The following is a 23,296-nucleotide window of genomic DNA, read 5'->3' on the forward strand; positions in this document are numbered from 1 at the left end:
TCTTATCTAGTTTGTTGGCTGTATATGTATGGGCCACATGTGGGGCAGGCTCTGAATGGGCGTTCCTTCAGCCTCTGTCCTAAACTTTGCCTCCCTATTCCCTCCCAAGGGTATTCTTGTTCCCCTTTTAAAGAAGGAATGAAGCATTCGCATTTTGGTTAACAACAGATTTCTAATGGTCATCCTTGTGGTCTCCCTGGCCAATGTTTTGCATCCAATTTCTCAAGAAAAATACTTTCAAGTGGAATTTCTAAGCCACCCAATTTTTAAAGTTCAATGTTTAAACCAAAGACCAACTTCCAAGAACATTTTATATGACCAGGACATTTCTCTGTGTGGTGGCAGTTGTGTGGTGGCAGTATTTGCAAATGTCCTACCTTCAGTCAATCATCTTTCCCTGGCTCCCTCTGTGTGCTGGTGCGGACCTAACACCATGGTGCCTTTAGCGAGGTACCATGGAGGACCTGGGATGGAGAGAAAATGAGATCATGGATAATTCATATTGGACACTATGTATTCTGAAGATTTGACTGGTTGCAAAATGGGGGACACAGTACCTAGTTCATGAGATGTTAGGTGTGAAAGTCTCAATAGCATCCTTGTTGGAGGAGGTGTTCAATCAATCTCTAAATATGGCATGTATCTCTCCTCCATTGAAATGTTACCTTGTTTTAGTTACTAGATCTTTGGATGGTGTTCATTTAGTATGGAGAAGATATCTGAGTTTTCAGAAGTGAAGGAGGAAGAAGATAGGGGTGTGGCTATGAGCTATGGTTCAGCTCCATCCAGAGAAACTGAAGACCTGGGCTCATGTCCCAGTTTTACCTTGGATACAGTTGTAACCTCTGTATTTCTCAGTCTGTGAAATACATTAATTTTGTTATCCGGCTTGCAAGGACTCACTTCAGAGCACTGCTGTCTGGAAGATTTGAGATAACACAAGCATATACACTTGAGAAATTATGAATTTGTCAAATTATCACCTTGTGACTTGTTTTACCTAATAGTTACTTTGTTACTGTTGTTGACTGTCCATCCATGGAGGACAAGGTCCTGTGTTTAGGGCTTAAAGGCAGTCTTTGATTTTATTATGCTTTCAGTGTGACGAGGAGGTCATACACCACAATGTCTGACTGTAGCCATCATGATGGCCTTAGAGAAGATCCAGAAAAGGTCACTGACCCCAGTGTCCTCCACAATGTGTGGCAGCTGCTGCCTCAGAAACCATTCCCTAAGATCAGGTATATGTGGCACCTGTTTCCATTCACCTGCCAATGTCCTTGTCAAACATCCACAGTACCCATTCATCATTTCTCTCCAACATGCTCAAAAGCAGCAAACAACATTGACCATGAAACAAACAGGGCACGGCAGGGTGCAGCAAGAGGCCTAAGGCTAGTGGGATAGGGGGGTGAGGGCAGGTTACTGGCAGCTGGCATGCACACTCAGATTTGTATAAGGAGCGTGTGCTATAACTTCGATTCTCACTATCATACCCAGAGCCCTTCCCTCCTTCCTGAGGTGGGAATCCTTAAGCTGAGGCCTGGGAAGCCCTAGGAGCTCTGCATGTGGAGCTCGGCACAACAGACCATCTTAGACTGTGGCACCCATAGAGTTTTCCAGCTGAGGAATGTTTCTCACTCTGAACACCCTGCTTTCTGTCTCCAGTCTTTAGCCTGCTCTGCTCAAAAAGTTGGTTGAAGAAGTGTAGAAATGTACCCTTCACTATGGGGGTTTGGGTCCCTCAGAAGGGGCAGAAGATGTTCGTTTTCTGTCACTGAAATAGTCGTGAGGGTGAATTAAAGCATCACACACCAAGGCTTCAGCAAAGCCATGTTCTTTCCTAGAGAGTCTGAGAGACATTCTCGTATGTTTCCATCTTCTAGAGATTGCACACACTCTAGCTTCTAGTCATTTCCTATCTTTAGAGCCAGCAAATCAAATCTTTCTCACATCTCGCATCGTATCACTGAAATCCCAATTCTTGCAACTCTCCTGTGTCCCTCCTACTTCTCGAGAGAGCTGTGATTGCACTGGCTCACCTGCATCCTCTCCCATTGATCTTGTTCAGCCTGAGGTTGGCCCAGGCCCAGAGGGACTGTGTTGTCTTTCCTCTTTTGCCAGTGACTTTGCATGCTAACAGGCTCTAGGTGAGAGAAGCTGCAAGCTCAGCATGCCAAAATCTTTGGGAGGCCACAGCCCTGCTTTCCCACAGTGGGACAGTAACCTCAGGCACTCAAACCACCTGAGGCCGTCAGCCACCTGCTTGTGGATGGTTTTACAGGACACAGCCACACATCTCTGTTTTACTTGTGGGGCGTTCACACGAACACAGCAGCTGAGAATGTGCAGACCAACAGCTACCCCAAAAGTTCAAAAATGGAGGTTCCCCCAACCTCTCCTTTGTGGCACGCTCTACATCTCTGGTTCTGACTTTAACTCTTTACAACGTAACACCATAGAAATGACTTCTTCATGTTTGCTTTAACTTACAACTTCCTGCCCCCCAACCTTTGTAAATCCCAGCAGAACTCTGCCTCCCTCTCCACCTATTCTATCACCATCCCCAGTAGCCCCAAGACTCTTCGGCCCTCACAGCAACTGCAAGTCCCACTTAGTGTCGATCTCTAGTCCTTGACACACATACAGAGCCTGCCAGTGTGCACCCTCCTCCAAGAAACGTTCCTCCACCATTCCAGTTAAGGAAAGCAATCAGTCCTTCTGAAGGAGTCTCTAGGGACTATAAGTACCCCCAGTGATAGTAATGGGTACGTTTACTTTTAATATATGCAAGCCTGAATAGAGAACCAAGTTTCTTCTGTTCTGTAGACAGAATGGTTGTACTTTTGGTGGATAGTAGGTCTCTTCTCTCGGTCTGTGTGTTACCATCTGGGAAGCAAAGGGTTGGATAAAATATGGCTGGCCTCTAAGGGCCATTTGGTTTTAATAATCTTTTCCACCAGGGAGGACTGGTGTGGTTGCTTATGGATTCAGAGGAGAGAGGATCCTCCCACATTAAGTGTGTGTCCTGAAGAGTTGGAAATCACCACACACGTTATCACTCGTAGCTTTCCTCTCAGTGTGCGGCCACGGGAGGCTGATAAAATGCAGAGAGAGCAAGAGGTGCTGAGATCATCTGTAAACATTTGCTGCTGACGTGTCTCCAGGAGCCAATCAGAAGGAGTGAATGTGTCCAGGCGTGCAGTACTCCTCTGTGGCAATCCATTCGTCCATTCCCTGAAGACTCACTGTCAACCCTGTGGTTCTGTGGGAATCAGGCCATGTCACGTAGTCCGGGCATCTTTCAACTGGTCACCCACCTCCCTCTCATCTCAAGACTTTTCCCCACTTCCAAACATGGCCTTGACCAAAACTATTTTCTTTTATCCTGGAATCAGCACCTCTACTACCTGCCTGCCTCTCACCCTGGGCCTCTGCAGGAGCATCTTCTGGAACTACTAAAACCTGCTCCTTCCCAGTGAGAACCCTTTAAATATGTTCACTGTTCTAATTGTCCAGGGCTCTCCTTCTCCCCACACCTCTCTTTATTCAGGAGCATGCACTCCCGGCACTCACTGAATCCAGTCAGCTCTGCTCATTTCAGCCCTGTTTTTCTTCAACACTAAGTCCTATGTGAAATCTGTCTGCTCCCTGCTTTTCACTTCATGTGGGCCCTTCCCTTCTGCCTGTGGGTATCTCCACCTGTCTTGTTATTATGCTCTGACTATTTATGTTCTCTGCCCCTCCCAGGCCACATAACCCTTGAGGGTAGCCAAACCTGAGTCCTTTGCCCACTGAAGCATTTGCTCTTTTTCTCCCCATTGTCATCCACTGTGGAGTCCTTAAACCTAGACCATCCTTTCCTGTCCCATTCGCCATTTCTTGTCCACTTACCTGTCATTTGTAATGACAGCAAATCTACCTTACCAGGTTGTTTTACAAATAATTTTCATTGAGGATGAATATTACCACCTCGGCTGATGGTTATAATGATAAATGCCACCCTTTTTGTAATACCTCAATGTCTTTGGTGTATAGACTTAACATTTGAAATTAGAGGAAGCAACAAATGGATTTATTACCAGTAGACATAGACATTGATTTTGCCCATAAATTTGGAAAATCCTATACTCAGCCCTACAAATTACATTAGGTTAATCTATCGGCATACGAGGAAAGCGTTTGTTTATTAACTGCCTGTTATTTAGCAGACACTCCTCAAGGCCCTAGCAATTTCAGTGGCCTTTCTTACAGATGAGTCATTCATTCATCTCCAGCTCAAACCCATATTCCCTCCCCCAGGAGAGGGGCAGTATGGGAGCCATGACATTCCCAGTGTAAGAGGACTGGGCTGGCACGTTCCTTCCATCTCATCCTTCTGTGATCTTCTCCTGGACTATGGGGTATCAGCGAGGGCTTTCCATTCGGCTAGATGGCTAGGCTAAGTAGTTCCTAATCGACACTACAACCACTTACAATCCATTCAGAGTGTAGCCACAACTCATTCATTCAATAAATCCAGCCAATGAAGAAACCAAATCAAGTAAAAGTGTGCAGAAATGAAGCTGTAGCTCAGGAAAGCTGACTCAACCTCAAAATGTCTGTCCACTCTGTTTCTGTGGAGTGTGTAACACTGGAGTACGAGCTATTTAAAAAATGATTAGCATTCTAAGTTTACTGCTGTGTCAAATAACTCAATTTGTTTCTCATTCAAGGGAGCCTTTTAAATCAAATAATGTGACAGTGTCATGACAAGTGCCAGAAGCAACACCATGGAAAAATAATAAACTTCTAACACTGGCCAATGAGAAAAACTACTTTTAAATACTTTAGCATTGCGTTACCTAGACTTTCTCTTTTAAAGCTGTTTTAAAACCCTGTTTAGTAGCAGTATGTATGAAGCTAACTGAAAAAAAAAAAGAGGCCCAAATCCAAAATACCCACTAAGTCCTTGTCTATCTGTCTGTCTGTGTTCCGGGGAGATTGATTTAAGCCAGTATTTTCTACCTAGCCTGAACATTTACATTGGCCAGGTTTTACTGGTAAATATTGGTTTAAAGCAAACACTGAAATCTTTAATCACATTGAAACAGACCCTGCATTATTCTGCGGCAGACCCTGCATTAGAACGGAGGAAACCGAGAAGGGGCAGGCCCAGCTGATGGCTACAGACTCCAAGAATCAACTGGGAAAACCAGAACGAAATTTCTTTGGAGGGAGAAAGGCCAGGAAAACCACTGCCGAGATACAAAATTTTGTTTTTCTTAAAGTCTGGAACTGTGTTCTGTGAAGTGACGTAGCTTACGGACCAGGGGAACTTGGGGCAGGAACGGAAGCACTGCTAAATAAGGAGAAGGTGTCCTAAGGAGAGAACAGTTAGCTGTGACATACCCAGCCTTGGCTTCCTCTGACTCTCAAACTATTCTTGTTTGCTATTGTGTCAAGTTGGGTTGCCATGAAACCTGGGCCCTAATTTTACATCTCCTCGCAAGTTCTGAATCTGTCACAAAGCAGCTGTTTGTCTATGCAGAGAGGCTGCAAAAGGCATGCCATTAACCGTTCCCCAATACACTGTCATACAAAACTCCTGTTTGTGCTTTGCTTGTCCTGTGTACGTTAGCACCCTGGAGTTCTACATGCTCATCTAGAATACCACTCCCACCCGCCCCAAACACTTTGAAGGATCCAAATTTCCTGCTGGGTGTTCCTTCTTCGCACCTACCACCTCTGAGCCCCACCTCCACCCCCCACATAGACACAAATCCCAGGTGCTTAGATGTTAGCTGAGGAAGTCTTCAAGAGGACCGACTGTTTTATCTCTAAAATCTATGATTACCTCTGCTTAATGGAAACATTACACACCCCATGCTGGGGTGGATGATGGGATCTGAGGGCAGGGATGTGGTGGAGATGAATAGCCAGCTCTTACTGAAACTACTTAACACAAATGGTGGGGTTTGTGGTTGATCAGTTGGCTTGGCCTATTTGAGACAGGGTCTCTCTATGTATTGTTAGCTGCCTTGGGCCTCATTGAATAGTCCAGACTTGGAACCAACTCACATAGATCTGCCTGTCTCTGCCTCCTAAGTAATGGGACCAAAGGCATGTGCCACCATGCCCAGGTTCTTTTCTGTTGTTAAAAAATAGAATTGAATTTCATTAGTTCCCCAAAGAGAACTCCCAGGAAAATGGTGTCTAAAATGGTCGGCTCAGATGGGATGCTTAGCTCCAAGCTTGGGTTCAGATGAGACTCTTACAATAATTTTGAAAACCCAGGAGCCAGTCTGAGAGTAGAGTCACTCACTGGAACTTAGCCCCGGAATGACCCCAAAGGGGTTGTCATGCAATTCAGAAACTGGTCCAGTGCTAAGCACCAGTTTTGAAGTTAGGCTGGACTAGAAACTGGATTCCAGCCTGTACTGACTGGACAAACCGTGCAGCCTTTCTGAGCTTCAGTTTGTTCAGTATGAAAGATGGATAATTACTGTTTACTGGGGTTGTCACAGATGTTAGATGAGTTGATATACACAATTTCTCAAGCGTTGCTTGACTTATGATAGGAAAAACAAGATCTCCTTGGGATTTGCCCAGCACAGAGCCATGAGAGCCTCTGTGATTCCTCTGGGGCAGACGTAGTAAGTTGAAAGTGAAGCTCCACTATGTCTGTGACTTTGAGAAAGTTACTGAATCTCCCTGTTTCTTGTCTATAAAATAAAATTATCTATTACACATATGGTAATATCCAGCTTATCAAATTATGATAAAGATTAAATTGGCTAATGGATGTAAAGTGCCTAGAAACTGACTGACCGCTGTTAGCTACAATCCTTACTGCTATTAGCACTACCTTGAAAGCATTTATGCTGGGATGAATGTAGACCTTGGCATATTCTGGTTTTAGCTAGAGTCTTAAGCTCTGGAACAGTACGGTCCAATAGAAATACAGTGAAAGTTCCACAGGTAATTTAAAAATCTCTAGCAAACTCATAGAAGAAATAAGCACATGTTTTTTAAAGATTTACTTTTAGTTTATGTATATTAGTGTTTTCTTGGACGTATGTTTCTGTATCTTATGCATCCCTGGCACTCTCAGAGGTCAAAGTAGGCCACTAGTTCCCCTAGAGTTGAAGTTACCATGTGGCTGTGAAGTTACCATCTCTCAGGCTTTTGGGAACGATAAATTTTAATAATGTATTTTACTTGTTATATCTAAAATACTATTGTTTCAACCTGTGATGAAATATAACCAGGTACTGTCTTTAATTTTTTCATACAAAACAAAATGTTATATCTGCAACACAACTCATATCAGACTGTCCATGTTTCAGTAACACAGTATCTACCCCTGGGTGCCAGCTCTCGTACTAGATGGCACAGAAATACCAGATTCTAAGCAGTATGAGAAAAGTTCTCCCCTTTGTGGTACATGGAGGGACAAGTACCTGCCTAAAGTCACCTAAGATAACTCTGTGTACAGAGTCTGTCCTAGAGCCAGATGAAAGGTTTCAGTCAATAATGTTTTGTGAGATCAGAAAGCTATTGGTTTCTTCCCCACTAACCACCTTTGAACTCAACAAGACACACCCATGTACTACTAGGATTGCAGTCTAGTTCCCAGCACTCATAATGGGAGGCTCACAAGCATTTGTAACCCCAACTCTATGACATTACATACCCTCTTCTGGACTCTAAGAGTACTGGCACACATACAAGTGCACACAAGTGTGTAACTATATGCACACTCACACACATGTAATTAAGAATAAAATAAATCTTTTCAAAAACAAAAATAAAGCTAAAGTTAATTTATAAATAACCCTTCACATTCCATATGAAGCACCCTAATATCAGGCTACCGCCTTTCTTAAGCACCTGCCTTTTGCTTCAATTAGTAATCTCTGATAACAGTCTACCTCGCATGTGTCCTTTGCCTTGTTACATAACTCTTACAACTCGCTACAATCAAGGCAGCAGTTCCTCTTCTTATAGGTGCATTACATATAGAAAACCAGAAGACGTCGGAGCCAGGCGGCCTAGAATTAAGCCTCTGGGTTCTATGCTTACTGTTTATGGGATTTGGGGTGAGACACTGAAACCCTCCAAGCTTCAGTCTCTTTCTTTATGATCGAGGGACAACCAGAGTGCTCTCCTAAGGTGTGATGCGGATTAAAAAGATGACACATAGACGGTAATCCATAGCGGCAGAGCACTAGGCAGCTATAAAGCGGATTAAGAGATTTATAAAACACGTCGCACACCACTCTTTGCGTTGCACACCTTTCAATGGCTCCACGTTGCCTGCCAAATAGTCACAGATTCCTTGGTCTAGCAGAAAACATTCTCCTAAGCAAGCTCTGTCAGTGACTATATCACTCCTGCAGTTTTGTCCAACTCTGCCCAAAGCCAAACGTTCTAGGGAAGGAGCACTGGCATCTCTGCTGCTCTGAACGGGATGGCTCGTTTCTAATATCATACCCTGCTTCACGTGCTCCCTTACTTGCTTCATTGTTCCTGCTCTCCAAATCCCATCATCTTCACCATTGTGAAATCTATCCCCTACCTTCCTGCCTTATCCCTGAGCTCCAACTCTGATCCTTCTGAATTTTGCTCACCTTTTAAAATGCCACTTGATATTCTAGTAACATTTGGTGCATGGAAATTTACGAATGATTTGCTGAACATAGATGTCTAAGAGAGTTAAAAATCTTCAAGTGATTTAGTAGAAGTCCTGTGGACAGACAGAATGTCCCACAGTTTTAGCCTAGCTACTCTAGAAACCTAGGCAAGAGTGCAAAAGAAACTCAGAGCACGTTACTTGTTTGTAATATTGAATAAATCACTGAGAAAGAACATGACTTACATGTAGCCTAGATTTTTTTAAAGGACAAGGAAAAAGAATTATTAATGCTGTGTCTACAGTAATATTCATTAGCAAAGGTTCCTCTCCCTTTAGTAATGGATGTGCTAATATTTTGATAGTTTGGGCATGTCAACGAGTCCACCAATGTCCTCCTCTCTTAAGGGGTTAGCATCTAGAGGGATGATATGAGCAGAAACATTGGGTAAAATATGGCCAGTTGAGAACAGTGGCCAGCATGAATTGTGAGATCTTAAAGAAAAGGATTTTAATTCAACCTAGAATGCTTAGAAAATCATGAAGAGATAGATTCAGGCCAAATCTGGGAAGATAAATTTCCACTAGCCAGGTAGACAAGGCTGAGAAAGCCACTGCAGGCAGGCCAAACCTGGAGCCTAGACTACCATATCTCTTAGCAGTGAGGCTAAAAGCGTCAAGCTTGAAGAAAATAGTCTTTTAAAGAACTTGCCTATCTGCTCTCTCAGTTTTATGTTTACCAAATGATCTTATGAAAATGATCTGGAGATGAGGTGACTAGGAAGGTATTAAAAGCCTTTCATAAAATGATTTCTGTACATACATTAACGCATTAACCTCTGACTTTTCATTAGATTCTTATGCATAGGACTAGTTTGGGTTGAAGGAACCCAGAACATTTTGATAAAAGTCATGTCTCTGGACCTGAAAATCTGAAGGGATGCTGCATTTTGAACATCAACCAAACACCACCACACTGGAAGTCAGGAGGTTTGCTCTGTTAGATGTCTCAAGTCTACTTATCTCTGTGCATCACCAATTCTGCTCTCTACAGTGCTAGCCACCACCATCCCTTGCATAAGCAATGAAAAAGTAAGGATGTTTTAGTTTTTATACCAGTTGCTAGAACTAAGTATTTGAACTGGGTAATAGACTTTTATTTCTCCCAATTTGGGAGGCTGGCGTCCAAGATCAATGCCACAGCAAGTCTATTGTCTAGGAAGAGATATTCTCCACTTTAATGTAACACCCTGTAGCAACAAAGTCCTCTGCAGAGGTCAACAAATATGTCCTTCCCCTGGAAGCAGGGACAGGCCTAGGTTCTTTCAGCCCTTTAGTGAGGCCACCAATCCTATTCAGGAGGGCTTTACACATATAACATATTTAAGTCCTAAAGGTCCCACCTCTTAGTTCTACTGCACGTACTTAAGATTCATCACATAAACAGATGCTATTGTTCTTATTGTGTGGGTGAGGAAACCAAATGGGCACACAGAACTCAAGAAATTTGTCCAAAGTTAACTGACAATCAGAGATGAGTCTTGATCATAACCCTAGAACAGTATGGTCCCAAGGACCAAGTTATAAGCCAGCATCAACAGTTGACTTCCTTTGGTGTCCTTTAACTTCAGAGATGCATGTTTGTTTGTGTGTGTGTTTGTTGATTGGACAAATACGAATGTTCATTAGCAATCAAATGCCCAAGTCAGAGTCAGCACAAGAGCAGATTTTTCAGTTAGGATGATGGCTGTGAAGGGGGGTGGGAAAAGAACCAAGAGAAACAGAGCTACCAGCTGCCATAGCAGGGACCTAGCTTTCCTCTCTGTGTGCCTCCAAGGAAGCCTAACTGCAGTGGTGACCCTGTGTGTATGACAGGGCTGGTGGCTTATTAAAAGAAAAAAAAAATCAAAGGTCTTCAAGAGATCCGAGGTTCTCTTCCTACATTCCCTCTCTCCTCCCTCTACCCCTTTCTCTCTCATTTCAGTGCTCAGAGTGAACTGCGGGACAAGCCTCAGTTTTCTCAAGTGCATCACAGAAACTACACATCATCATCACCATTCTGTCCCATTGGATTTATTTTTCAAGGGAAACAATGAGGCACTCAAGGGAAAGTGGCCAGTAAACTGTCAAGTTCTATACACAAGGGCTAGTTCCAATTGGAGATTGGTAACTTGGCATCTTGAAGAGTTGTTAAAGACGGCGGCATCAAAATGACCTACTTTCTACTGTTATTTCCCTTGAGGGCTGTGAAGTGAATCCACCCAGGGCGAAGTCCCTGTCATAAGCAATTGCATATATTCCATATTTATAAGGACACATGGGCAAAGACTAGCCTGCAGAAAGCCCACCTAGGGCTTATAAATTGTGCCTTTGGAAGAGTTGCATTACAGAGCATGTAAGTGTTCCCTTTGTTCTAAGAGCATTCTACACATGCTTTCCTGAGATGTTGTATTCCAACATGAGTGCATTTCATCAACTATCCATCAAAATTAAGCCCACAGCTTTGGGCACCACAGCTTGATAGGAAAAAAGGATGCTATTAACTGCAAGGGACAAAATCATAATGAAGAGCACCAAATTAACAGGACAATAGCATCAACCTATTTAAACAATAAACCTTATCTCCATGTGGATAAGGCTATATTACATATTTCAAGTATTATTATACCTGTGGAGAAGAACATGAGAATGAAATAAGCATGCTCATGTTGAGGTACTTAGCATCCCTCAAGGCACCCAGACTTAGGACATCTACAGGGCTAGAAGCTTGTGCACAAAATTCGGGTCATAACCTGGATGCAAAGAATCTAACAAATGTATACCTCTCACTTCTTAGGAACAGTGGAAAGGGTGCTGGTAAGGCATCTAAGTTCATACACTTACCATTAGGAGATTAGCAAGGGGTTTTTTATCATTCAACACCAAGGACAGTTTGAGTAAGGGGGGGTTTACTCAGTGTTATAGTCAGCATGGCACCCAGGAGCAGACCTGGCACATAGTAGGTGTTCAGTGTACTTGTGATGAATGAATGAATGAATGAATGAATGAATAAATGAATGAGTTAACAGTTTTATATTTAATTCTCAGTATCTCATAAACCATTGCTCTGGTATGTTGGTAGGATTAGTTGGAAAGCCAATAAAGAGAATATGAAGAAGGCATTTTCCTGAAGTAACCCAGCTTAAAGGGGCATTTGTAGCCCCTCTCACCTGTGTTCCTTTCCCTAGAACCAAACTGTTTCTCTACATGATTTAGCTATGAACCACGTCAATGTATCCTCAGGAAGTTGAAGACCAAAAAGTTGCAGGAAAAAAATTAGAAAAAGTTCTCCAGATGTCTTTGGCATGTGTTGTTTGCTTAATCCTCACAACTGGTTGATGCCCCCCAAAAAGGTGGGAAAGCTGGGGATGCTGGAGGGCGAGGGTAGTCTTTTCGCCTCAGAACACATGGCTTGCAAGTGCTTGAGGCAGGATGCAGATGAGGCACGGTCCATCTCCAATGAGTACTACTGAAGTCGGCGTGACTAAGAGCATCCCAGTGAAAGCGCACTCCTTGGCTGACATCGCCCAGCTGTGTGAGACCTCCAGAAGCCCCAGTTCAGATGCTTCCTTTAAAGAAATCCTGCTCTTGCTTTTTATTGGGAGGGGTGATTACATTTGTTTTGGACTAGACTTTCTTTAAATGGGACTTTGTTGAAAGAAAACTTACACAAAATGTCAAAAAGAAACAAATCATGAGAGAAGACACAAACTTTCCCAAAATGATCAGATTCATGTAGCCAGCCCACAGGCATGCTTGAGCCCATTACCGCAGCATAGCCCCATGAAAGCAATCAGTTATGGCTATGGACATGCCCCCCCAAGATCATTTACCTCTTGAATCATAGGTTCATTTTTGCTTCTTCCTTTAGCACTTTATATAAATTGGATTATACTCTATTTCAACTCTTTTGGTAACTGTTTTTTAACCATACATATATTATATTATTTAATATACAATATTAACAATATATTATTAATACAATTATTGTGTATATATTGTATAATTAATGTATAATAATATAATATATTTTTTTAGGAAATTTACCCTCCATGTCTCATGTGGTAATTGCTCTAAATGATTTGACCCATAAAAATAACTATGCAAACAGTTGCCACCTTTTCATGAGAAGACAATCCAATTACATGAAACTTACAAGGGAAAAATATTTTCATTTCCTTTCTATGTTCTGTATGTGGCAAACAGGGAGCAACTTAACAGACATGTTCCTGATATAAATGAAGCTGTGCTAAAGCAGCATTTAGATAACATTTAATTTGAAGGGAAGTTTATATTTGAGGTATCTTGTGATGTTTTCACTTCCCAGTCTTGTGTGTTTGTTGGGGCAGAACACTTACCTCTCTGAACTCCAACTTCCTCATTTGTCTCCAGTGGAAAGTTTCTGTTTAGAAGGCATCAATGCTGTTGGGGGAGCGTCTGTCCCCGCCTCCATAAAGTCAAGTGTAAAAAGATCACACTGAGCTTCATACATTACAGCGTCAGATTTTAGGGAGCTGAAGTCTGCTTCCAGTCAGGTCACCAACTTTGTAAGTGTTGCTATTTACTGCGTGTGTTCTGATTAGGAGGAGCTGGTTGTATGAGAGTATTCAGAGCTTTCTAATAACCCCTTCCCACCATGACTCTTCTGTGGGTCATACTTCTAGACTCATCTTCCCAATATACATTCCCCACCACACACACACACACACACACACACACACACACACACACACACACACACACACACACATTGTTTCTGGATTAGAATGAAAACTTAGAATGAAAACACTGGGGAATTTAGACTATGATCCCAAATAGTAGACAAGCTGAAAATGTATAAAAAAAACAGAGGAAAATGGGGAAGAGCATTGGCTGAACCAAAGAAGGTTATTCAGAAGTCTATACATTGTATACATCGTGACTTAATTTAATGTATAGACATTGTATGTAAACACCAACATGTAAATGAAAAAGTTTGCACTATGATGTTACTAATGGGGGTTTACCACCACGACCTGTATCATGTCTACTTTTCTTCCTTCGCCAGTTCCTTATTATCTATAATGATCCTGCAGCCCATCTGAAATAAAAAGGAGATATTTGCAAAAAATATGATAATTGAAGGTATATGACCTGCTTTTGCATGCATTCTCCTATTTTACATTCCCAATGAGAGCCGGGTAATTTGCTTGACCTCACTTTACATGTGAAGAAATTCAGTTTCGAAGACCTTGGGCAATTGGCCTGAGGTCAGCCACTGCAGCAAGATGAATGTAAGCATCATACCAGGCCTTCTGAGGAAGTATTGCACAGCCCCCTTCTGCTAAGAGCTACGCTAGATGGACCAAAAAGGGAAGAGGAGACTCAGGACTGACAACATTTAGGAAAGCAATTATGCAATGTTAAGGAGAAAAGATCTGGTCAGCTGTTACTTTAAATGCAGCATTTTCAAGCATAAGGGTGCTTCTCAGCTCTAACTGAATCCTCTTTAGCACCGAGAAAATACAGTCCTGCCAGGAATCTAGACGATACTATTGTCTCGGATGATTTAACCTCTGACTTTTTCCCTGGCTCAAGCCTTAATAAAGATCAATCATACCCTCTTGTCTGTCACACAGAGGTGTTGCAAGGATTAATGAACACTGTGGAGCTCCCTCAAGAAAAGAGCTATTTGAATACAATATATCATTACAAGATTAATATTAATTATAACCTTTGCCCATTCATCAAATGCATTGCCTACCTTCCTATTGAAGAAAGGAAAGCTTCCTCAGCTGTTCTTGCAGGACTAAGAAGAAAGAAGGTGGGCTTTCCCTGTGGCTTCTCTTTGAATGCTAGGCTTCCTGATACCATCGTTCATGCTTGCAGTCCTCATTCTCAGCCCCTCCCACCAAGACTTGCTTCTGTAGTGACAGCCTTACTTCCTTCAGAACCATCTTATGCATGACAGGAACAGGGCAACTTTCTGGAAATATAACCTGTGTAGTTTCATAGAGCCCTGTGCACAAACGGGACCATATTTGCTGCCTTTTCAAAGCTCATAGTTTATCTTGGAACTTGTGTGCTGCAAATGAATTTGGCTATTAGTCTGTCTCCCTAGAGAGGTTCTCAAAACTTTTCTCTGTTTGGTAGCTGTTTTCGGATTTTTGCTTGCCTGCCTGCCTGCCTGCTTGCTCTTTGCAGTTCTAAGGATTAGACAAGGATCCATGTCATCAAGCAATTATGCTATCACTGAGTTACATCCCCATCCCTATTTTCTCAACCACTCTCTTCCTCTAACCTCTGGCATCCCAGAAAACATCCAACATCCTTCTTCTTCTCATCACCTATGAATACTGTGTCCCACCATCTCCAACAGAGGCTGGGTACAGGCACAAGAAGGATCTGGGTGTGGCCAGTGTGCTGTGCAAAGTTTTATGGTGGGTATAGTTAAAAGCCGTCCTTGCTCTGGGTTGGCAAGTGGCGAACAGAGCCAGTGTCTCCATATGACAAACATCTTGTTTATCACTGTTCTAGTAGGCTTCCTGTTGTTGTGATAAAGGCTGTGAACAAAACCACTTGGGGAGGGAAGGGTTTATTGAAGGGTTTATTCGGCTCCAAGTGATCACAGTCCATCACTGATGGACGCTAAGACAGGAACTCAAGCACAGAAGGAACCTGGAGGCAGGAACTCAAGCAGAGCATGATGGAATGCTGCTGACTACCTTGCTCCCCATGGCTCTCTCAGCTTTCTTTCTTTTTTTTCTTTTCTTTTTTTTTTTTTTTTTTTTTGGAGCTGGGGACCGAACCCAGGGCCTTGCGCTTCCTAGGCAAGCGCTCTACCACTGAGCAAAATCCCCAACCCCAGCTTTCTTTTATACAGCCTAGGACCACCTACTACCACTGGTAGGTGCAACATCAATCATTAATCAAGAAAATGTCCTCACAGCAGTCTGATGGATGAATTTTCTCAATGAGGGCTCCTTCTTTCCAAATGACTAGTTTGTGTCAATCAGCATAACCTTTGACCTCAGTATGCAGCAGGTCCCAGGGAAGAGACAGTAGTACCCTTAGGACTTTATCTGTAAGTCAAAGAGTCCTGTGCTGTGGGAAAATGCTTGTCTTGCTTTTCCCAGTTCAGGCATAGCACAAAAACCTGCTGTAGGAAGAGTTGCCAGTACCTGGGGATCTGTGTGCACACCTTCAGTCAGAGTGAGCATCACTTCAAGTCTATTGAAGGACCTGTCCTCCCTCTCGGTACTTCTATGCCTGAAAGAACATGTCATTAAGTGACACTCACCAAGCCATTTGCTAATTGAGTCAAAGGCATCCAAATAACGTAGTAGAATGTTAGCAATTCGAGGAAAGTAAATGCAAGGATGCAGGCACTCTATGATCTTTGAGATTTTTCTGTTCATCTTAAAGCATTTTAAAATAAGAACTTGTTGGGGTGGGGGTGGGGAGGACAGAGAATCCAGAAGGAAAACATGATGCTCCACCTCTCTGCTGGGTTTTGATCCAGAAGCCTTACACTTCTGTTTTGCCACAGGCCCTGAAAAATGTATTGCAGATCTTTACTGAAAAACCTCTCCCTGAAAGTACAGTTCTGCTCTCTCTTCCTCTTCTCCCTCCTCCCACTGTCCTCCATGCTGGGCCTTTTGGTTCCTTTGCTTGCCAGTACTAAGTGCTGCCCCTTCCTGCCCACCTTTCTACTGAGCACCGGACTCTTTAGAAAGCACTATCTAGTCCCACCCTCTCACCTTTTCTCTTTATAACGTGAATACTCATATCTTCCTTTTACAGTTGTTGGACATGGCAGTCTAGGATCACTCAGTAAGCGTTCAAAGAGAAAGCTGGTCTGCCTGGTTTTTGCTGCAGCAATGGCGTTTCCTCACCACACTGCATGTAAGCTCTCCTGACTCCAGATGCCAAGGCTCTGCAAACAGCTTGGGCAGACTTTTTTATCCCCACTTGTCAAGGTGGCCTCTGAATGTCTCCTAGGGTCTCACCACTGGCTATTATGGCCCCAAGGCTACAAAGCTACAAGCTGGAGGCCAGGGCCCAGCAACTTAAAACCCTGAGTAGCAAGTGTTAGTGCTGAGCTAGCTACAACCCTGAGTAACCAGTGAGGTGAGGACATCCCTCCCTCTCACTTGTATCTGTGTCCTCTACCTTAGTTGTGATAAGCAGGGAATGAAGTCTTGACTCCAGGATAAGAATTTGGAAAATATATGTATGGAGACAACTGTGAAGTTACAAAAAGATCCATAAAAATATTTTAATAAAAAATAAACAGCTATTATGAGGGGGAAAGAATTTGGAAAGTGACCAGCTTAACAGAATTTTAAGTGGAGCAGTCTGCTTTTGAAAAAAAAAAATATTGTGGTTGGCCTGGGCCTGAAGAGGAAAAGACAAAGGCGCAAGATGCCACGAGGTGTGTTAGCCAGACACAAGCATCCACAGATGCACCTATTGCAGTGGCAATACCGCACACATACCTCTCGCAGTGCTCAGGGGCTGTGGTCTATCTCTGAAGAGGCTGGCTTTTTGGAGTGCTTCTGCTGGCACCATTCTGTAATTCCTCCGTGAAGCTGGAGTGGAAATCAGACCTCTTCTTCCTCTCCATGGAGGAATGAGACCTGTGCTATTTTATCTTACAGTCATTTTGCATATCTGCTGATTCCAACAGCTTTGAGCAAACTCCTCCCCTTCTGGCTGGCCCGCTGAAAGTCTGGTCCCAGCTACAGAGGCTGCAGGTGGTGATGGTGAAAGGCACCAAGGCAGTGAAGCCCAAGCAGCTGGGAAGTGGTTGGACTTTTTCTTTTATTAGAGTCTGGGAGTATGGTGGGAGGGTTCTGTCCTTTTAGGCAAAGCTTTCTTGAAGAAGTGTTCTTAGGAAACAGGGGAGGAAGGGGTGCTCTGGGACACAGGCAGGGGTGGGGAGAGAGAGAGAGAGAGAGAGAGAGAGAGAGAGAGAGAGAGAGAGAGAGAGAGGAGAATCTTGGAGTTAAGACAGCATTGCAAAGGTGAAGAGGAAGAGAGGCAAGGTATGTGCAAAACTGGCTTGAAATGAGTTTTATTGAAAACACCTAAATTCTTGTCTGTGCGTTGAGGATCGTGGAAAAGAAGGCGGAGGAAGCCACCTCCGGTGGTTTTGTGGGTTTTCAAGTATGACATACAGGATGTTGGGTTTTAACCCCTCTTTTACCCTGAAGTGTGTGCATACTGCATGGATAAACAAATTCCTCATTCTGTGAAGTGTGCCTCCATGGACAGGCCACTCTGTTTCCCTGGGATCACACTTTATTTCTTCCTCTTTCTGCGTCAAGTATTTGATGCCACACACACAAAAGCCTTTGTGCGATAGGAAAGGATGTGTGGTCTCACTGAGGCTTCTTTGTAAACATGTTTGAAACCACTGTATAAGCATGCTAAAGCGGGCAGGACTGCTGTATCTGTTGTATACTTATGTTTTGGAATGTGTGGTAATTAGCTGCTGTTCCTCAGTCGATGTGGGGAATCTGCCTGCTTTATATATCTGAAGCTTCATTAATTCACCTAAAATTATAACATGAATTCAGTGTTTATTAACCTAGGTCTTTCTTAAGTCAATAACCTGAGGTATTTGTTGGGACCCACAAACGGTTGGCTATGATAGAATGACATGTCCTGGGAAGTGGAAAATAGTGTTCCAGTCACAGTCAGATATATGATCTTGAATGCACTGGTTTATTGGGGGGGGTGTTAGTTTATTAATTTGGTTGGTTTTTTTGTGGGGAGTTTTGTTTTGTATGGAGCAGTTTGAGAATTTCTCAGAAAGCAATTAATAAAGGAGACCCCCTAGCATCAACGCAAAAGACTCCTGGAATCTGCCTCCACCTGAAAGTCCGGTTCAGAGTTTCCCTGTGACCCTGGCACGACCAGAAGGGAAGTCTTGGCTTTGTTTATTATAACAAGAGCCACAAGACTCCCAGGCCAATAAACATGTTCACGTAAAACTCCAGACAGCTTCTCTAGACTGGAGTCTTATCATCAGGAGACCTCATTTTACCTCTAGGTTAAGGGAGAGAATCTATGAAGAGAAAGGAATAGTCTGTGTCTCGGTCTTGTCCGGGTCAGTGTTTCTGAGAGCTCACAGTGGCCACCTGAAGCATTTTTCCCCAGAATGAATGACTGCCCTGCCTGAGAACAGAAGAGCCAAACAGTTCCCCCCACATGGCCATAGGGAGCTGGTTTCATTTAGAAGAAAAGCAAAGAGAGGGGAAAGCCTCCCTCATTTCTCCTCCGGACGGCAAACATTCAGAAATGACATCACACACCCCACAGCCCCGGGATGACTAAGGCAGAAGTAGCCTGAGAAAACTCTGCTCTGCCCTGAGTTTTAGGGCACAGTTATGCAGATGAGCGTCTGGGCGCAGGTTCCCGCCTTCTTCCTCTGAGGAAGTTTCTTGGTAGATCACTGACACCTCATCCCGGCGAGGGGGTGAAAACTTGGCACCAGCCACTCCCCCTCCCGGGCAGAGCACCAGAAAGAGCTTGGAAGCAAGGAGTCGGCAAGCAAACAATGAAGGAGCAAGGGGGCACCGTCAGTGGCGCCGGGAGCAGCCGAGGCGGAGGAGACTCGGCTATGGCCAGCCTGCAGCCGCTGCAGCCTAACTACCTGTCTGTGTGTTTGTTTGCAGAAGAATCATATCAGAAACTAGCAATGGAGACGCTGGAGGAACTAGACTGGTGCCTAGACCAGCTAGAGACCATCCAGACCTACCGCTCTGTCAGCGAGATGGCTTCAAACAAGGTAAGCACACCGCTTTCTCTAACTACAACTGGAGCGCCCGGCAGCAACTCCTTTCTGGTTGACTTGGTCCAAGTGTGGCACTTTCTTTGCTTGTGCCTTGCTAACACAGTAAGCCGAAATTTCTTAGTCAGTGTTAATGTCCAAAAAAACCCAAATTTCCGAATTTGTGCATTATCGAATTTAAGTTAGAGATATCTGCATTCCTTTAAAAAATATAATTGTTAAAAAAATATATAATTGTTTGTAGAAAACTAAAATCTGCCCGAGTCTTGCCACATTCTAATCGGTTCAGTAGACACGTGTTCGACCAGAAAGTAGGTCCATCACTTTTTTTTTATGAGAACACAAATTTCCTTCAAGTCTGACAATTTCTTGCTGTGAATAAGGGCATTTTGGTATTTATTACACTTCCTTTGTGATGCTGACATGGTGTGAGACTTAAAAAGAAGAAGAAGGAAACAATATACTTTGCCTTCTAAGTTTTGTTTTGTTTTTCCTAATTTTAAGGGTGAAAATCATTTAAAATTAAAATCCACCGATACTAAAGAAGAAAAAAAAACAGCCTGACTTTATTTACAATACCCAGAAAAACAAAACAAAACTTGGTGTTGAAGAGCTTTAATTATCTGTCATTATCTCATTTGTTTAATTAACATCTGGACAGAGTGCTAATTTATAGAGTGAGGGTTGTTGCTAGTTGTTTTCTGCTTGTTTACACATTTTCGTGCAGATTTTGACTTTGTGTGTGTGTGTGTGTGTGTGTGTGTGTGTGTGTGTGTGTATACAAGCGTCTGTGTCTGTGTGCAGGGGGTGTGTGTCTCTCTGTGTGTGGCAGAAGTTATGAAGTGATATATGTATCTACATAGGTGTACTTGAAAGGGAAGCCTTGCTTCTCCTGCAGCTCACAGAGTATACCTTCAAGGCTCTCTACAAGGCTCTCTAGCTTGAGGTATTGTGCTGTTGTCCTACATTTCTGAGACTGGAAGAGACATTGTACCCCACCTACCCTTTCAGCCCAAGGTGCATTCCTGACTGAACTTTCCCCCTTCCTTCCCCTGTAAAAAGCATCATTTTGGAACAGAGCTTGCTGGCTCCTCTTCAAAGCAGCATGGTAGAGGAAACAGGGCATCCTTAGATGCCGGGGTGTGTGTGTGGTGGTAGTAGGGTCCTTCTTACTCTGAAACTTTTTCATGGAGTGATTAGTAACCGAGCAGAAGTGAGCCCTGTCTGAAATGTTAGTTAGCTCAGAGTTCATTGTGGTGGGGAGTAAAGAAAGAGGACGCACTGGGGTTTTAACTAGTATTTTCTGACTTCTCTCGAGCTGGGACTTTCCAGGTTGATGTAAAACCCAGCTGCTTCCCCATGCTGGGGGCTTCACTGTGTAACTTCTCCAAATCACTCCGGGATTTACACAGAATGTTTTGCAGGGACTTTGCCTGCCTCTCGGCGTCAGCATCTGTTGCATTGTCTCTTATTTGGTGATGTTTGATGCAACCTGTGGATCTCAAACTCTGTGGTGACATTTTCACTGTGAAGGGCGTGAATCTCTAGAGTCACCAAGGTAAAGCAAGGGACTAGCCAGAGGAGAACAAGAGCAGACAGTCTTCACATTCCCATTAGTTTGCATGCCATGTGTGTGCCTAGAGTGGTGGCCTTGTCCGCTGCCTATCTTGCAAAGTTATTAAAAGTGATTGAGACCAGGGATTCTTGGTCCCTCAAGTTTCCACTCCTCCCTGATGGTTGTCCGAGAAAGGAAGCAATGAGAGGTTGAAAAGAGCTAACCCTGAAGAGATGCCATGCACTGTTAGCTGAAGCAGAAGCTGCCTTACCTGTTAGCAAGGTCCCCAGTGGGAAGGTGGCAGGCTAAGCAGTTATACAGCGGGTGAATAGGAAAATAGCGTTTTTAAAGAGATCTCTCCACTCGGCTGTTCCCTTCATTGTTGACCAGATGGTTGTCTTGGACGATACTGAGCACAACAGCAAGGGTGTAGCGTACATAGTTCAACAACACAACGACAATATATTGTGACCACCAGAGAAAAGTTATCTGGGAAAGTGAGACCAAGTTATGCACAATAAAAATTTCACTCTACATTAAAATTAAAATGCTGGAATTATTTGAGAGTTCTGCGTAGCTGGAAATGTCCTCTTTGCTACCACTAAGTAGCCAAATTTGGTAGTATTTTGCTTATTCTTACTGAACAAAGGAGGCTTATCAAAGCTGAATTCGAGAGCTGAAAGGGAGTGTAAAGAGAGCACTTTAGAGAAGGCAGAAGATTGCAAAGCTTTGGACCTGTCGAGTCGTGGTTTAACTTCTGCCAGTCTCCCCTGCTAGCCATTTTATATGAACGTACTTAACTGTCCAGAGACTCAGTTTTATAGTAGAAGAGTGGGTCTCATCTCTCCAAGTTTACTGTACCCAAAGCGCTTAGTAAAGTGCCGTCCAGGAAGTAGGAATCCAGTGGGTGATCCCTACCAACACACCTACTACATTGTTGCAAAACCAAATCTGTGTCCCTACTTGTGTTTCAGAGGTGACCCGAAGGCTATTGTTTACAAAGTCTGAACTTAACTCCAGAGTACAGATGGCAGAGCCTCTGTCCTGTGAAGGGAGTGTTACTTGGTAACATAGGTGCCAGTCTGTGGAAAAGGTGAAGAATTGCCTGTCTGGTAGGGGGAACACAAATGGCCTTTGGAGTTTATTACACCTGGACAGGGCAGTGCTTCCTTGTTTATTTATGATTTTCCTTGACCCATCTGGGGGCCTAAAGAAATAGAGAGAATTCAAAGGAGCAGCTGATTTTTCCTGGGCTTCTCCAGGCAGGTGGACAGGAACTGCTCCTGCACCTAACAAAAACAGTCTTTTCCTTTGCCTCTGTTTTCTTGATCCTTGAATATTAGAATACTAGCAATAGGCCAAGTGGAGTTTCAAAATTTCACAGACACTTGCAGCCAGATGAATTAGTGTTCAAAAAATATTTTCTTTTCAAACTTAAAGAAAAAATAAATAAAAATGGCAAGAAGATGAAACAGGTGAGCAGGAGCCTGAAGGACCAGGGCACGGCTTCTGGTGCTGGGAAGAAGGCCTGGCCCCCTCAGGGAGCAGTCCAAGTTAGACGTTAGGCTTGTCTGCCCTTCCCTCTTAGATTTGTACATGAATGGTTGTTTCGAGTTTGGTCACCTCTCCTCACCTGGAAGGATTGTCTTCTCCTTCAGCAAAACGCGTTAGAGCGTGAGTTCAAGTGCCAAAAAAACAGCCTGCTGTTTTGAAAACAGGATGCCTGAGCTCTGCCCAAAAAAAGAGGAACGGAAAGAGAAACAGTATAGAAAGGAAGAAAGCAAACAGCCCCACAGGGATCCCCAGTCCCAGAGCAGCACAAACAGTGACCTCTCTTTCCGACCTTCGCTATGGCTCAGTTCCTGATCTCCTGTCACCAAAGCCAACCCACGTCATCAGAGGAGGATAGGAGGAATGGCACAGCTGCTGTGAGGGTGACTAGAATTTCCTGTCGCCTTCCTGACCGACGACGACGCAGTCAGAAAAGTACAGGGTTGCAACAACAGTGACTGAGGAAGGATGGGCCCAGAGCAATCAATCCTAGGGAGGTGGGGAGGGACTGGGAAGGGATGGGAGGTGTTCCTGCCCACTTTGGACCGAGAAGCATAGTCTCTCATCCAGGATTTTCAGGTGAAAAAGCATCAAAAGGCTTATTAGTACCTGGTATAGTGAAGGTAGAAAGATGAGCATACTGTGTTTTCAAATGCAGCTATATGCAAATGATTAGTCACAGCCCCAGATACCCTCCTTGCTTGGGGGAGGAGTGGGAGGCGGGGCACGTTTTTCTTTCTCTATCAGCTTTGCCTGGGAC

General features: G+C 43.6%; 1 protein-coding gene and 1 long non-coding RNA gene across 6 annotated transcripts in view; one reads left to right on the forward strand and one right to left on the reverse strand.

Annotated features, from left to right (window-relative positions):
- The window catches only part of LOC103692427 (uncharacterized), a 58,558-nt gene extending 41,052 nt beyond the window's left edge, over positions 1–17,506 (reverse strand). The window contains exons 1-2 of one of the 2 annotated variants that reach the window (XR_010066557.1): positions 17,131–17,506; positions 13,012–13,733 (exon numbers count right to left, since the gene is read on the reverse strand). This is a non-coding gene — a long non-coding RNA (uncharacterized LOC103692427). Of the gene's footprint in view, positions 1–13,011; positions 13,734–14,396 lie in introns of both variants that reach the window. The other variant, XR_005505190.2, reaches the window with a different exon arrangement.
- Pde4b (phosphodiesterase 4B) overlaps positions 1–23,296 on the forward strand; it is a 569,312-nt gene that overhangs the window by 512,451 nt on the left and 33,565 nt on the right. For all 4 annotated transcript variants that reach the window (NM_001398935.1, XM_039109275.2, NM_017031.3 and 1 more), the window contains one exon: positions 19,315–19,427. In NM_001398935.1, the coding sequence (NP_001385864.1) occupies positions 19,315–19,427 (113 nt within the window). The remainder of the gene's footprint in view (positions 1–19,314; positions 19,428–23,296) is intronic.

Source organism: Rattus norvegicus, chromosome 5 (assembly GCF_036323735.1).
Source record: "Rattus norvegicus strain BN/NHsdMcwi chromosome 5, GRCr8, whole genome shotgun sequence".
Classification (NCBI taxonomy): Eukaryota; Metazoa; Chordata; class Mammalia; order Rodentia; family Muridae; genus Rattus; species Rattus norvegicus.